The 17781-nt window shown below is 38.8% G+C and overlaps 1 protein-coding gene across 2 annotated transcripts in view; it reads right to left on the bottom strand.

Annotated features, from left to right (window-relative positions):
- MACROD2 (mono-ADP ribosylhydrolase 2) overlaps positions 1–17781 on the bottom strand; it is a 1976756-nt gene that overhangs the window by 22875 nt on the left and 1936100 nt on the right. For both annotated transcript variants that reach the window (XM_059897602.1, XM_059897603.1), the window contains one exon: positions 585–662. In XM_059897602.1, coding sequence (XP_059753585.1) covers positions 585–662 — 78 coding nt within the window. The remainder of the gene's footprint in view (positions 1–584; positions 663–17781) is intronic.

Below are 17781 nucleotides of genomic sequence, written 5' to 3'. Positions count from 1 at the left end.
TGGAATTAAATATTTAGAAATCATGTGTACTCAGATAGTTGTTTTTCTAAATGATGATATTTCAAAGGGTTTCCAGTATCATTGTGCAGGGGCAAGGCTATAATATTCCTGAGGTTCACAATTTCTAGATGCCTTCAAAATGAGATGTGACTAAAAAAAGGTTTTTGTAAATTTATTTATAAAGTACTTTTAAAGACTCACTGTGTTTTTGGCCAAGCCATCTGATGTGTGATACAGTGAGGTGAAGTGATGAAGGTCCAAGAATAACCTTAGCCCAAACTCAAGCCAGTGCTCCTCTGAACGCTGAGTGTTTCCATAAAGTTCACCAGCTAGACTTCAGTTTAGCCTTGGAATTACCCACTCTTTCCTTGGTATTGGGAAGTAAGATTAAACTGAGGCACATGCTGTTTTTTAAAAAAGGCTGCCAATTTTGTTAGTTCCCAGTAGAAAATGGTTTTTGAACTTTACCTTGTTCAAACTGAGTATGTCAACTCACAGAATAGACAGCTCCCTTAATCCTAGATTACACAGAGAAAATGTGCCAGATTTGTAGTTTGCGTGACTCAAATAGCTCAGAAACTTACCATCAGGACTTGTAGAATGTTCTGTGTCACCAGAGCCTTCGCTTTTCACAGGAACTCTAGGTGTGTCCTCGCCTTGAGCTGAAAAAGAAGATAGTCCTTGATTAATAGAAAATTAGAACAGCCTGACTGCCAATTGTTCTGTCACCCTCCATTGCCCTCTTAAGTTTAAAAATACTCCTGGGATTGAACTTCTTTTGCAGAAAAGCTTAAAGGAGCAAATAGTAGGTTGAGTTGCTTGAATACTTTAATGCTGTCATATTCTAAATTCTCTTTAATTTGTGAGATAATCACATACATACATGCACAATTTCTCAAATTAGAAAGCTGGTAACATGAAAGCAGCAAAACTTGGTTTAATCAGAACAATCCACAATTTGAATTTGGGGAAATATGTGTGTGTGAGTTTATGTAGCTTAAACTTTGAAGAGAATGAAAAAAGAAAACCTATTTTGCCTCAGGCATGCCTGAAAGCTGAAAGATTCAGTCTCCTGGCAGTGAAGTTAAAACACAAATGAATGGCTCAGTTGCTCCCCTAGAAGACCTCAGATGCTGCCATTTTGGATTGCTGAGAATCCCGTCTTTAGTTAATTTCTGTTGTAATTGTTCTCTATTTACATAGTTTCATAAGGCTTGTCATCCACTCGCTGTGGCTGAAGCTATATAACATGCTTAAATGTAGTTGTAAGGAGACTGTTTTTCTTGTTTTTCATGATCTGAAATTTGTACATATGGAAAAAATGATCACTATAATAAGTCTAGTTAACATCCATATTATTGTGAGAAAATTTACAGATAGTCAAAAGGACAATAATCTCTTACTTCTTGGTTAAATATCTATTATTATGTTTTCACAGCTTGAAGAGCCAGGGCATTTGAAAATACAAATATATAAAGTACTAGATGAGTTCATAACTTCAAAGTTTTTATTGTTTCTGTACTTTTTTTAAACAAAAGATTAAATTCAGTTTCATTACATGAATACCTATTGAGTCCAGAGTATGTTCAATTTGACCTTCCTGTTAGTGAGGATGAAGCAAGGCTAGGAAAGATCCAGTGTATAATCTCTTCAAAGGAAGATACCTTTAACTTGCACTCTTGGTAATGATTTACTGAAGCTGAGAGTCAAGAAGTAAGACTCAAGAAGTAAGGTGACTAATCTTTGAGCCTGGGTGGACGGAAGGTAGGAAGGTCAGTACTTGATGATATATAAAACAAGCAAAGTGAAGGGAGGTGAAGAGAGTCATTTTAGATTTGAAGACTGAAGCAGAGGGTCATTTAAGTGGAGATGCCAAACAAGTTTTGCATCTAATGCTGAGGAAGGAAACTGAGAATTAGGCATGTGGGAATTTGGGAGATGTCCATGTAGAATAATATCATATTGTTGATGACATGAGAGTGGATGAGAAAAGTCAGGAAAGGGATAACATAAAAGAAAACATGACTCATGGGTACCCAAGTCCTACAAGGACAACATGAAAGTGACTGTGCCCATGAGTTCTTTTCACTAGCTCCTGAGGATGAGGTTGGGAAAATGAAAACAAAACTTGGAACTTCCAGCTGGACTTAACCATGTCATATCTTTTCTCACTCTGTCAATTCTAGAAAATAGACCATTTTTCAATTGCTCATCAACATGTTCCTTACAGACACAATTACAGAAGAAACTACTGATGGAGTTTTCTAAGCTTGGGAGCAGGAAATCTTTGCTAGTATGCCTCAAAACAGAAGTAGTTAGAAAAAAATGGAACTATTTGACTTTATATAAACACAAACTTACTTATGGGTGGAAAAGCTACCATAAGAAATGTTTAAAAAAAGAAATATTACCAGTTTAGGAAAAATATTTATACCTTTTATCATAGACAAAGGGTTAATATCTTTGATATATAAAGTACTTCTAAACAGAAACAAGATTGACAATTGGATAGAAAATTGAGCAAGAAATCTAACAGGAAGTTAATTAAAAAATAAGAATAGCCTGTAGTCGTGTGAAAATGTGATTCACTTTGCTGCTAATGAAAAAAAAAATGCAAGATAAAATTACACTGAGGGGGCTTCCCTGGTGGTGCGGTGGTTAAGAAGCTGCCTGCCAATGCAGGGGACATGGGTTCAAGCCCTGGTCCAGGAAGATCCCACATGCCACGGAGCAACTAAGCCCATGTGCCACAACTACTGAGCCTGTGCTCTAAAGCCCATGAGCCACAACTACTGAAGCCCGTGGGCAGTAACAAAGACCCAACTCAGCCATAAATTTATAAACAAATAAATACATAAATTTTTTTATTAAAAAAAAAATTACACTGAGAAAGGGATTTCTAAAGTAGACTGTCATACTGTAGAATAACACTCCCACCAAGAACAGCTAGAAACATTGAACAGATTATTTGAGGAAATTAAGGCACTAGAGAGCCATTAATGCAGCAGAAGCTGGAGGAGGTGAAAAATGGTGAACCTGACATTCCACATACAAAGAGGTTTAACAGAGCCTTCAGATGTTTTTTAATGAGGTTTGGGGGGAGAGGGGAAAAACTTGGAGGTCAGGGCCCACCAAAGAAGAGGTGCTCTGATAAGTACCTTGAGTTTTCTGTGGGTTATACTTGGGGGGCAATGAACTTGAAATAGACCAGTTCTTAAAAAAAATTGAAGGCCTACTTTTAATCAATTTAATCTCTGATTGATTAGATTTCAGTGCTCTACTCAATCCTACCAGCCTTTCAGAAGCAAAAATGAATCCTCTCTCTCTGGAAGAAGATAAGGCCACCGAGGCTCAAGTTGTCTCTACAGTTTTTCGCACATAGTGTCTAGCATTCAATAAAAAATTACCGGTCATTCCTGAGGAACAAGAATGGATCACTGAAAACCAAGACAATAAGACAATATATAGAGACATGTTAGAGATCTATTTGTAGATACAACTTTAAAATATGGTTAATGTGTTTAAGAATTGGGTGACAAGAGGGAGAAAGCTCATGGCAAAGAAGTTTAACTGGACTAGACACTAAATAAAAGTCAGATGTAAATTCTAGAACTGAAAATTATATAATTGAAGTTTAGAATTCAATAGGTGGATTTGGTGGCAATTAGACACAGCTGAAGAAGGAATTTACAAACTGAAAACTAAGAAGAAAATATAAAGAATAAAATACAGATGAAAAGAATTAGCAGACATATGAGATAGGGTGTATCCTATGTGTAATGGGGCAAAAACAATATTTTAAAAGATAATGGCTGATAATTTCCCAAACTGAATGTAAAATATCAAGCCCCTGCTTTAAGAGTATTATGATCCCCAAGCAAAATCAATGCAAAGCAAACCTTATTCAGGCCAATCATTGTAAACCTGCAGAAAATCATCAAGGTTAAAGAAAAAATATAAAATTATTTAGTGAGTAAAGACCCATTAACTTCAAAATAGCAACAATAGTAATTATAGATGACATCTCAATAAAAATCATGGAATCCAGAGACAATGTAATGATATCTTCAAAGCACTTAAAGAAAATATCACTAACGTAAAATTTCATACCTAACAAAATCTTCTTTCAAACTTCCAATTTGAAATAAAAAATTTTCAGGGAAAAAATAGAATTTGTTGAGGAGGAAAAACAGTAGACCTACACTGAAGGATTTTCACTATACTAAAATATAAATTCCAGGTAGATTATAGAACTAAATTTGAAAGGTAACATGGAAAAAGACCTTTATATCATTAGGCAAAAATTTCTTACACAGGAAAAACAAAACACTGACCATTAGACAAAAGACTAATAATCTGGAAAACATTTAAATTAGCATCATTATTTTATCAAAATACACCATTAAGAGAGTGCAAAGTAAACCAGAGTAGAAGATATTTGCCATTTATGTGTGTGTGTGTGTGTGTGTGTGTGTGTGTGTATACACACACACACAAACACACATATATATAATATATAGCTCACTTACAAAGGACCCTTGTACTAATATATAAAGAAAACAATATAACATAGAAACGACAAGGAACCCAACAGAAAATGGGCAAGACATAGACATGTCATAAAAGAGGATATCCTGGCTGGTCACTTAATTTCTTCAATGACTTTTACCAAATCTCATAGTATTTAAAAGCCTCAGCTTTTTCACTATAAAAATAACTATAAAATGTTCTAACCCCTTGGACACCATCAGAACTTATTAAAATACAACATAGTTGTTATATTTCATAAGATATGATTACTATGGAAGGAAAGTTAATTGACCTAACACTATTTAATCATTACTTCTTTGACTTTCTCCTTGGGGTCACTGTTTGTGGTGAGATCTAGGGTACCTGTAGCTGATTCTTCCAGGAAATCGCTTTCAAAGTCATTACTCTCAATGGTAATAACCCTGGTGATATTACTATAGAGATACCTCTCTGACATCACAGAGAACTTTCTAGCTAATAGACAGGATGCTAGTCAATATAATAATGCTCAATGAAAATGAAGGAGCATACAAAACACTTTTAAGAGCTGGGCGAGAGAGGAAAAAAGAAGTTGAAGAAAGCAAAACCCAAAAGGCAAATCAGACTGTAAATATTTAAGTTGTTTGCCTTATGTTTTGTCTTTTCAACCTCATTATTTTCAAATATAGTACATTTGTTTGAGAAATCTCAGGTTATGCCACCATATTGGCACAGATTAGCATGAGATGTAATGGCAGGTTTTGAGATCCATGACAGAGATGAAAAGAGAAATCATAGTTGTAGCTCTATATATTGCCATGTTCTTGAGCAGAGGTCTCTTAGATCTGCTTCTGAAGACCCTAATGGTATGTTTGTTTGGTAGACATTATTCATTTATTTAATATCATGAGTGTGCATGATACATGCACATGTGGTATGAATATATGACTATGTGTGCAATGGCATGCTTATGTGAATATGCATGTGTATATGTGTATGCATGTGCAAGTGTGTGTGTGTATGTGTGTGTGTGTGGTGTATTTGGAAAGAGGGAGAGAAGAACGACAGATACTTATTACTCTGATGTGTGTGGAACTGTTATTATCCTAAGGGTTTCTCCCCTGCTGGGCAATGCATCTGAGTGCCCCAGAGAAATGCCATTTCACACAGACAATAGAATCTGATCAAAACAAAAATTGCCTCTACAGCCTATTTATTTCAGTTTGCCTGTCCTTCCCTCATTTTGATTGCTGCTGCTTGGAACACAAACGAGGTACATTTCAGGGCTCCTAGCAGGAGATAATAGATGCTGAAATAGAAAGAGTCTGGGACAGACAGTACCATTTTCATTTTCAATTACCAACCTCAACTGTGCTCCTCAAAGCCTTGATTATGATAACCTTTTGTAGGTCAGTTGCATTACATAAAAAATAAAATGAAGCAAGTCTCATCACAAAGAAAAGATACTGAAAGTCATATAGAATACAATTAACCAGATTTTTAAATACATAAACATGGAGAGAAGTTAGAAGATTCTCCAAGTTTTTCTTTTGAGATTTGTGTTGACAAACTCCATGCAACAAATAGAATTACAAACAATTATTTCTCAGAATGTGTAGTTGCATAGGTATCATGACAGCTATAGAAAGCAGGGCCTGTCTGGATTCAATTGTATTGAATTAAAGTGGTGTTGAACCAAAGCAAGCATTCTTGAACCATCTTGACTTTTGCCATATCTATGTTCCAACTTTACTATTAATGTAATGGATTAGGTAATTGTTTAGAAAGGCTCACTTCCTGTCTTCCACCCCTACAGGAGTTGAATTCACTGTCCCTTGACATTGGGCTTGGTCATGGAATTTGCTTTGGCTAACGGAATATTAGCAAAAGTGAGTCAAACAGAGGTTTGAAATGCATTTGTATAGTTGGGGTTTGCCCTCTTGTTCTCCTGCCTTTTACCCCAAGAAGAACATGCTTTAGGGAACAGCTGATCTAAGGAGGATAAGACCTGAACTCAACTCACAGCCTGACATCCTTCCTGGCCCAAACTAGATGTGGTTGATCCTCTCTGAACAAAAGAATTGGATGATTGTTGTTCTAAGCCTCTGAAATTGAAGATGGCTTGCTTGTTATGCAGCATTATTGTGGTGACAACTAATGCTTAATAATGTTTTTAATTGACCCAGGCCTAACATTGCTTCTTAATTTTGTCCCATAGCAATCATAGCTATAAAACTGTGAGCTTAATTTGTGCCTGATTTTTTCACACATGATAATAAATATGTTAATTTTGATATCACCTAAAATCATCTACAGAACTGATAGGGATAGAGTAGGATACTTAAATAGTTAGTTTAAAAATCCCACTAGGGGTTTAAAGACAGAGGGAATTTTAAGGGAGTTTGGGAGACTATTGTAAGCTAATGACCACTCAAGAAAAGAATCCAGTAACCTAGCAACAATCTACACTACCTTGAAGGAAGACCAGGTGCATTCAAGTGCCAGGCACACTCAAGCCACAAATCCTGACAGTTAAAAATACAAGACAATAGATATGGGGTCTGAATCTTGTTACATGAAGTCAGGGAGTGAATGGTCCTTGAAGAGTTGCATTTCTGCATGTAGTCAAGACAGGAATATAAGTGAAAGGGGAAAGAAACTAGGTGAAAGGGGACATTATACTGAAACCTGAGATGAATTACCATATTTTAGTATATGTCATCACCCTTTTGCTAATATACATATGATTAAAATAGCTCAATGACAGTCCTGGTTAGGCCACATAGGGTCAAAGGAGGAGCTAATGATGTAAACCTTGACATCTCCCCAAAAATGAGGGAGAAGGTGGTCTTCCTCCACCTTCTCTCTGATTATAAAAATGTAGCCCTCTTTGTTCTCAGGGCTGCACTCCCTTGCCTGCCCACTTGTATCTCTCACAAGCGTCCTATGCTAATAAACTCACTCTTTGCCTATCACTTTGCCTCACGCTGAATTCTTTCTGCGTCGAGACTAAAGAACATGAGCTTCAGTAAGTCCTGACACCAGGTGAGCGGTTTCAATGAAAAGACAATGGGTTTGAGTCCCCTCCTAGTCAGGGATCCTGGGTTCAAGTTCCAGTCTGACTTTTGGCTGGGTTGGAGCCCCATCCGAGAAGGAGTGTGGTTTCAGGACAACAAATGGTATCTGTATGAAATTTTGAGACATGCCAAGTTAATGTATACAGATGAGACGTCCCTTAACAGGCTAAACTCTGTTGCCTTCACAGTGGTACTAAAATGGAATAAAACTGGTCACAGAGTTTAAGGCATTTGTCACATATATTTAACTTCCAAGCTCAAATGGAGGAAAGCAATTATTCCACATGCATAAACATCAATTTAGGTTCATTTTAAGCAACTGATTGTTAGGGGAGATGAGCTCCATTAGACCTTACTTTATCCTAGAGTGCCAAGTTCCCTTTCTAGGTGTAGAATCCAAGTGCAACTAAACCAAAGGAGATCAAAGACCAACTTACAGAGCAAGCACAGAGTGTCAGTGAGAAGACAGGACTTGAAGAGAAGTTGAGTCTTTGTGTTGTCATGATGCTTCCCACAAACTGCTCTTTACAATCAAGGCACCAACACTATTTAAAATGATTGTAAAAGTCAGTGATGCGACTCCTTAGTGATGTGGTTCCAACCGCGATAAACTAAATATATTTAACCTCAAGAAAAAAATTCCAGTCCTTGGTAATGGCATGGGCTTATCCATTCACATAGCTGCTTGAGTAGCAACCAGGTTTCATATCCAGGTGTTTTGTGATAATATGTAAGGGTGCAAAGGATAAACACTACTCCTAGGAAAATTCATCCAAAGTGAAGGGAGGCAAAATAAACCAGGCAGCATTTAACAAAGATTACTACCCACCTTCTCTACAATAAATGACACACAACAAACCACAAGTCCAGCCTCTACAAATTCCTTCTCTCCTTTGAATATGCCTTTGTTTTGTGTTCTGTAACTCCCTTTTCTGTTACTCATGATAGATACTGAACCTCAGGACTGTCCATTTCTGGCCACCTTTGTGGGAAGCTCAACATTAGTGAAAGGGGATGAAGTGTTGGGCACAGCTGGTTTCAAATCCAAGCTCTGGCAACTCTATTTGTGTGATCTTGGATAGGTCTCGTTCACATTCAAAGTCTCAGTTTTGTCACTTATAGATGGAGGTAATGACATCTCCCTCACAACATTTGAGGATCAAAAGAGATAATGATTGACTCTAATAAACGCTTGATTAATATTTTTTGGCTGAGAGAAACAAATTTAATATCTACTTCTTGATGTCTCTTAATCAAAGATACTTAAGCATAAAAACTTAGCTGAATCACTTCTCTGCATCATTCAAGAATTTGTCACATTTTTCCTCCTCTTTGGTATTATTCATTCATTCATTCATTCATTCATTCATCCAGCCAGCATATATATTGAGTCCGTGCTATGTATAACCCTTAATGAAAAGAATTGAATGGAGTAGAAGACTGGCTTAGCTGGATTAATAAATCTCAGAGAAGAAAGCACTAGTGCTGTTCTACAGTGTATTTTCCTTTTATCATTACCTCTCAGCATGTAGGGTGTTGAGATTCCTCCTTCCTTCCTTCCTAACTTCCTTCCTAATATCTTTCCTTCCTTCCTTCCTCCCTTCCCCCCTCCCTCCCTTCCTCTCTTCTGTCATTTATTTTTACACTTTGCCAATTTTTCTATTTGCTCATTTTTTTCCTTATTGAATTTTTTTTGAGTTTTAAAAAAAATTTTATTGGAGTATAGTTGATTTAAAATGTTGTGTTAGTTTCTGCCACACAGCAACATATATTCACCCCGTTTTAGATTCTTTTCCCATATAGGTCACTTAAAAAACAATATCTAAAGATTTTGGAAGAAAGCATAGTAAAGTTTATTTAATGTATCTTAAAGAAAATCAAAAGACAGAAGGCAATCCAGGAGAAAATATTTGCAACATGTTTGACAGAGAGAGGGTTAATTTTCTTAATTTATGAAGACTACATAAAAGTCAATAAGGTCATTACTACAGGGTGAGCATGTGACACGTACATTAGCAAGCTACTCCTTTCTCACATTGTCTGTGGAAGCGTTTTCTTTGGGAGGGGTAAAGTGGTCACAGCATCTACCACATTCATTGTGCTGGATTCCTCAGCAAGTGTGTCCCATGCCCAGCCCAGGCCACCACTTTGTCAGTACTGTTGCCTGTCACAGTGGGGGCTATCCTTGGGGTTGGATAGTTTTTTTCAATTCAACGTGAGCCTTGCAACTCGTTTTTGCTCTCTCTAAGAGCAAAAAAGTCAGCTTGGGCTTCACTATTCTCTTTGCTGTTTTCTCTCTCAGCCTCCAAAGCAGAAGGTGATAAACCCTATGCAAACCCTACACAGACTCCTCAGGGAATGAAGGGGGCTCCTCTTTCAAGGGGGCTTCATCTGGGACTCTCCAGCACCTCCTCCTCTGCTTCCTGCTCACCCCAAAGATCTTGCCTTATTCATTTTCTCTTTTGCCCTCTATTTGGTGAAATTCCTATTTTTTTTTTTTCTTTTCCCTAGAGGTAATTAGATCCAGGCATTTGTTATTGGTCTGCCTTTCCTTTCCCATTTTCCTCCCAGCAAGAGATATTGAAATGGAGAATCACAGCTTGTTTTCCTGTCTCTTTGGGGTAAGGCAGAATAAAGGTGTTCATGGCTGGCTTCATGCGCTTGTGGAAATTTCCCTGGGCTGCTCCTCTCCCAGTTGGGAAAGTAAATGGTAGCTAGTAAGACCCTATTCAGGATTATTTCAGAGCCTGGTAGAGCTAGGGAGTAGGTTGGGGGTGACACCAGGCTCACGCCTTCCTTTTGCCGTGGCTACCAGCTCGTTCTTTTAATTACTGTTTTTGTTTGTGTTGTTCATTTGCTTGTTTTACTTATCTGCTTTCATATCATTATGTTTGGGTGAGTGAGGTTTGAAATCTGACTTCACATCACCAGCTTAAACCCAAGACCAGATGTGCAGACTCCTTTGATTTGTGGGATGGGGTATTCACTCCAGGCATCTCACATACTTGGCCTTTGTCAACAGCTGGTTTTAGGAATATTTACCAAAGGATAGTTCTGATCAGACTTGAGGTTATGGACTGAATATTTGTGACACTCCCCCCCAAAAGATTCATATGTTGAAGCCCCAAGCGGCAATGTGACTGTATTTGGAAATAGGGCCTTTATGGAGGTAATTAAAATTAAATGAGGTCAGAATAGTGAGGCCCTAATCTGATAGGACTGTGGCTTTATAAGAAAAGAGCTCTCTCTCCCTCCCTCTGCCATATGAGGACACAGTGAGAAGGGGGCCACCTATAGGCCAGGAAGAGAGCTCCTGCCATAAACCAAATCAGCCAGCACCTTGATTTGGACTTCTCAGCCTCCAGAACTGTGAGAAAATAAACTTCTGTTGTTTAAGCCACTCAGTCTATGGTATTTTTTTTATGGCAGCCTGAGCAGATGGATATACTTGATTTACAATTAGTTCATATTTCTTCGGGACAAAAGTACAATTGTAAACCATCTGCCCCATCTAACCTATTTTCTCCCAAAGAACCTCGATCCTAAAGCTGCTCCTTGACCACTCTACCAGTGGTCATCACCTGTAGACACATGCCCTTGGCTCCCTCTCCAAAGTCAAAAATGAATGACTATTCTCAATGGTGAACAACTGGAAGCACTTCCTCTAAAATCAGGAACAAGACAAGGATGTCCACTCTTGCCACTTAGTTTTGGAAGTTTTTCAACATAGTTTTGGAAGTCCTAGCCACAGCAATCAGAGAAGAAAACGAAATAAAATGAATCCAAATTGGAAAAGAAGAAGTAGAATTTTCATTGTTTGTAGATGACATGATACTATACATAGAAAACCCTAAAGATGCTACCAGAAAACTACTAGAGCTCATCAATGAATTTGGTAAAGTTGCAGGATACAAAATTAATACACAGAAATCTCTTGCATTACTATACACTAACAGTGGAAGATCAGAAGGAGAAATTGAGGAAACAATCCCATCTACTATCACATCAAAAGGATAAAATACCTAGGAATAAACCTACCTAAGGAGGCAAAAGACCTGTACTCAGAAAACTATAAGATACTGATGAAAGAAATCAAAGATGACACAAACAGATGGAGAGATATACCATGTTCTTGGATTGGAAGAATCAATATTGCCAAAATGACAATACTATCCAAAGTAATCTACAGATTCAACGCAATCCCCATCAAACTACCGATAGCATTTTTCATAGAATTAGAAGAAAAAATTTTACAGTTTGTAAGGAAATACAAAAGACCTTGAATAGCCAAAGCAATCTTGAGAAAGCAAAACAGAGCTGGAGGAATCAGGGTCCCTGACTTCAAACTATATTACAAAGCTACAGTAATCAAAATAGTATGGTACTGGCACAAAAACAGATATAGATCAATGGAACACGACAGAAGGTCCAGAGATAAACCCATGCACCATGGTCATGTAATCTATGACAAAGGAGGTAAGAATATACAGTGGAGAAAAGACAGTCTCTTCAATAAGTGGTGCTGGGAAAACTGGACAGCTACATGTAAAAGAATGAAATTAGAACATTCTCTAACACCATACACAAAAATAAACTCAAAATGGAGTAAAGACCTAAATGTAAGACCAGATACTATAAAACTCTTATAGGAAAACATAGGCAAAACACCCCCTGGTGTAAATTGCAGCAAGATCTTTTTACGATCCACCTCCTAGAGTAATGAAAATAAAAGCAACAATAAACAAGTGGGACCTAATGAAACTTAAAAGCTTTTGCACAGCAAAGGAAACCATAAACAAAACGAAAAGACAACCCACAGAATGGGAGAAAATATTTGCAAATGAAACAACCGACAAGGGATTAATCTCCAAAGTATACAAACAGCTCATGCAGCTCAATATCAAAAAAACAAACAACCCAATCAAAAAATGGGCAGAAGACCTAAATAGACGTTTCTCCAAAGAAGATACACAGATGGCCAAAAAGCACATGAAAAGATGCTCAACATCACTAATTATTAAAGATACGCAAATCAAAACTACAATGAGGTATCACCTCACACTGGTCAGAATGGCCATCATCAAAAAATCAACAAACAATAAATTCTGGGGAGGGTGTGGAGAAAAGGGAACCCTCCTACACTGTTGGTGGGAATGTAAATTGGTGTAGCCACTATTGACAACAGTATGGAGGTTCCTTAAAAACTAAAAATAGAGCTACCATATGATCCAGCAATCACACTCCTGGGCATATATCTGGAGAAAACCATAATTTGAAAAGATACATGCACCCCAATGTTCACTGCTGCACGATTTACAATAGCTGGGACATGGAAGCAACCTAAATGTCCATCAAAGGATGAATGGATAAAGAAGTGGTATGTATATACAGTGGAATATTGCTCAGCCATATAAAAGAATGAAATAATGCCACTTGCAGTGACATGGATGGATCTAGAGACTGTCATATGAAGTGAAGTAAGTCAGACAGAGAAAGACAAATATCATATGATATCACTTATATGTGGAATCTAAAAAAATGGTACAAATTAACTTATTTACAAAACAGAAATAGAGTCACAGATGTAGAAAACAAACTTATGGTTACCAAGGGGGAAAGGGTGGTGGGAGGGATAAACTGGGAGACTGTGATTGACATATACACACTACTATTTATAAAATAGCTAACTAACAAGAACCTACTATTTAGCACAAGGAACTCTACACAATGTTGTGTAATGACCTATATGGGAAAAGAATCTAAAAAAGAGTGAATATATGTATATGTATAGCTGAGTCACTTTGCTGTACCTCAGAAACTAGCACAGCATTATAAATCAACTATACTCCAATAAAAATTAATTTAAAAAAAATGAATGACTAAGATGACAGGATCATACTGGTGGAAAATCTGCATGTTTCTGCAAGACACCTCTTCCATGGCAACACACCTCTTCATGTATTAATTGGGAATTTCTACCCTAATCAAAATCAGAAGCTGTCTTTAGTAGATAAAAGGCAGTGGTGGTAGCCGAAGGTGGGCATGAAATCCAGACATATACATATACCTTTTTCTTTTATGTTTAACCAGATGATGTGCCTCCATACAGCCACTTTGAGAATGGTTTGGAAATTCATCATTAGTTATTGTTAGAATAACCAGTCTATAGAAACCCAACATTTGGGAAGAAATCCCCCAAAACATATCCACCAGATACTTTAGTGTCTACTATGCACTGAGATACAAAATGGATGAGGCATACTGATGTCTTCATGGACTTCACAAGCTAGCTGAGACGGGGGTGGGGGGGGTTGAGATTGAGAACATAGACCACCCACAAGCCACGTGTTATGGTATGAACTAGGAACTCTGGAGGCCCAGAGGAGAGTGAGTCACCTTTTTTGAGGGCGGGTGAAGAAAAATCTTGGAGAATGAGGAAATGACATTTAAGTTGGAGGTGGTTAGAGGAGTCAGTTTCAAATGTTTTGCATCCTTGCCAAGCATTGGGATAGGTAGAAATATCTCCTGTGTGTAAAAGATCTGGAGGACTCAGTTTCTTACATCTTCAACTGGACCACCTTAGGCCTGACCCGTTTTACTCCCGATCTCCCCTTGCTGGTTGTGCTGCCCCCATGGAACTCTAAAAGGCAGTTCCAGCTCCTTTATGTAAGATCACAACCACTGAAGCCTTCCCAGGTGTTGCCACACTTGGCTTAACTGAGCTGGATTCCGATCACATTCTACACGTCTGGCTATTCTTTCCCCTTTTCCAGGCCCCAATTAAGCATCTAATTCTCATTCAGCCTCATAATGCAGTCCCCACACCCTCCAGGGCCTGGCAGGAATGAAGGCTACAAGTAGGCCCTTCTCAGATGGGGGGCCGCCAGGGCTGGTCTCAGATCAGGGTCTTTCCAGCAGGAACAATACAAACCGGGTGTCTCTCAAATGCCACCCCCCCACACCATCACACCCTCTTTGTGGCTTTTATTTCTCTACAGCGAACAGATAAGTCTACACAGCAGGGCCCTAGTGAGCACAGAGATAGGTATTTTTTTCCACAGGAATCTCTTGATTCTTTTACTCTAATAGGGTTTTAACTATGTAAGGAGCCACAGTGGGGTAGCTTTGGGCTTTTCAATGATTCTTTATGTGGTATCTTTCATAAGGAAGGAAACTTGCTGCTGGAAATAACCCACGCTGGATTCTTAGAAACTTCATCACACACTTAAGTCTCCTGAAAGAAAGTGCCTCTGACTGCTTGGGTTGAAATCCTGCATGATTATATACACATCTCTTTAGTCAAAGAATAATTTAGTCCTATACATTCTTTTTTTTTTTTTTTTTAAATTTTTATTTATTTATTTATTTAAATATGGCTGTGTTGGGTCTTCGTTTCTGTGCGAGGGCTTTCTCTAGTTGCGGCAAGTGGGGGCCACTCTTCATCGCGGTGCGCGGGCCTCTCACTATCGCGGCCTCTCTTGTTGCTGAGCACAGGCTCCAGACGCGCAGGCTCAGTAATTGTGGCTCACGGGCCTAGTCGCTCCGCGGCATGTGGGATCCTCCCAGACCAGGGCCCGAACCCGTGTCCCCTGCATTGGCAGGCAGACTCTCAACCACTGCGCCACCAGGGAAGCCCCTACATTCTTAATTATAGATTCCTTAATTATTTCCACTAGATTTTGCCCTCGATGCATATTTTCCTAAATAGCACAATTTATTCAGAATATTTAATAAAATCTAGTGGGTCATCTTTGTGATGACCAAAGTACTAGAAATCAATACGCAGGAAGAAAGCTGTATAACCAGTAGATTTACAGAATAAATAACTTGTAGATTTACAGAAACACCGAAAGACAAACTATCAGAGGACCCTGATCTGGAAGTAAGTGCATTCAGTTCTGTTAAGGAAATTCCATTTCTAGTCTTAGACTATCAATACCAATTCTCTCAGCTTCAAAGAAAAATGATAGATTTTTTTCCTACTAGGAGAAGTTTTCAAACACACCTGGCATTAAACTAGAGCCCATTTTATATTTAGCTTTTCTTCAGAAAGCCCATTTCACAGATGCCTGGATCTTAATCTTTGAACTTCTTTGTATTTAGTCATTTTTATGCCTTCTGAGAGTTTATCACTACCAGAGCAAACACTTACACACACACACCCAGAAAAGACTGTCTAGGCCACATTCACTAAACATGTAACTAAAACTGTTATTAAACTCAGCCAGATGCCTTTTACCAAAGAGAATTCTAAGTTACCTGCAAAAAATTGCTGTTATGTTTGCCAACCCCCTCTACCTAGGGCCTTTATTCCCCTCTTAGATAATAGGTCTATCTTGCCTTTTGCTGTCTGAACCAGACTGCTTTGCCCAAGAAATAAAAAAAGATCTTTGACCATATTCCAGTCCAACAAAACCCTTCGCAGGTGTGACTTTGGGCCCCAGAAAAGTGGCATGGCTGCCCCAGGCCATCTAGTGTTGAAGTTGGGGCTGAAAATTCTTCCAAATTCGCTCCTGGGCTATTTCCACTTCATCAAGCTAGTGACAGTGGTGAGAGAGCCCTACAGAGGCAGGTGAAATGGGACTGGAATTTGGGAATGGCCTAGAATCTTCTTTCACAGGTCTGCTTGGTCAACTCTAATCCATTTGAAAGCAATGGACTTGAAGGATGTCTTCCACGTCCTTAGGATGGCTTGGGGGAGGGAGAGGAACACAGACCTATTCACAATGAAGAGAGTGAGTCCTGTTGAACGCCAGGGACGTCTGTGGTCAGCAGCAGCAGGCTCAGTGGGAATGGTGATATGCCAAGGTCTCCCCTCTACAGGATCTGCAGGGCCCTGGAGCACAGACCATACTCCCCTGCCAGATATTTTAGAGTCAAAGCTTGGGGGTTTCATTCTCCTTTTGAAGATGGGTACGTGCCATGGCCTCTTTAATCTGGAAAACCAGGTTAATGTCACTCTGAACCTCCAACCATGTGGTTAGAAGTATATGATGGCTTGGTTTGGAGTCCATGGCAAAGAGTCTAACCATGAGGCAGAGTAAGTTTTCATGGCTTGCTTGAGCACCAGAGGATCTGAGAGCTCAGCAGTAAAGTCCGTCAACAGAGGTTGGGTCTGTGATGATGTCACCCTCTGGGCTTCAGGGCTCTTCAGGTTCGTGCCGTAGTACCAGCCTCTTGGAGCTGACATGACTGGGTCACTCAGTACTCTTCCTGATTGCCCCTGGGTGCTGAGCATCTTAACTCTCCTGTTGCTTCATAGATTGATTGACTTCTGATGGCTGAATTTTGCTTTTGTCTTGACTGATGTCTCTATAGGCACCCTGGTCTCTCCCACAGTCATGAATCTCTTGCTTGTTCCAGAATTTTGACAACCGAGGGATTCCCTAGCCCTCTCTGTGGCTGCCTTTTTGCCTCTTTTCTCAGACTGTCATAGATACTCCTGCAGCTGTCAAGCTGCTTTCATTCTCTGTGTGGAAACAGCGCCTCCAGCGAGAGAATGGGCTCTGACAGCACTAAATAATGGGCCTTGCACCTGCTTTATCTCTTGACTCTTAATCTCTTGTTCTAGGAGATAATTCAGGAAACTCTCCCATAATAGAAAAAATAACATCCAGAATTTTCCTTTCAGGCAAAGAAATCTTAATCCTTTTTTTGTTCATGTATTTTACCAAACTAGAGATCTGTCACATCACCTCTTCAGCAAGATACAATTCACCTTTGAGGAGAAGGCAATCCAATTTTGATTTACTGATCTCAGGACACAATGCTTTTCTTAAAAAAAAAAGTGTAGACCCGTCTAGATGAGATTGTCAAATAAAAGCCTGAAGACCTGGCTTTTTAAAAGGGGAGATACCAACAGAGTTTGATTTCTTCCTTTTTACAGAATTATACAGACATTTTTGCTTGTAAAATAATTTTTTTGAAAGTTCAAAATAATGCAGCTAGAGGCAGTAACATTTCCCCTGCCCCGTGGCTTCCTTTGGGCAAATGGTAAGAGTATTTCTAAAGGCCACCCTCAAATTTCAGCTTTCTGTTCTGTTGCATTTAATTGGTTGCTATTTGGCTGCCTTCAATAGAATATTGATTATATGTGTGGCTGTAAACCTTGGAGGAAGAAAGAAGACAGCTTCTTATATACCAGTAAGTGTCCTCCATTATAAAGAGACATCTATTAGAGACGTGGAGGTGGTGC

Source organism: Balaenoptera ricei, chromosome 15 (assembly GCF_028023285.1).
Source record: "Balaenoptera ricei isolate mBalRic1 chromosome 15, mBalRic1.hap2, whole genome shotgun sequence".
NCBI lineage: Eukaryota > Metazoa > Chordata > Mammalia > Artiodactyla > Balaenopteridae > Balaenoptera > Balaenoptera ricei.
This window is presented reverse-complemented; position numbering and strand designations above follow the sequence as displayed.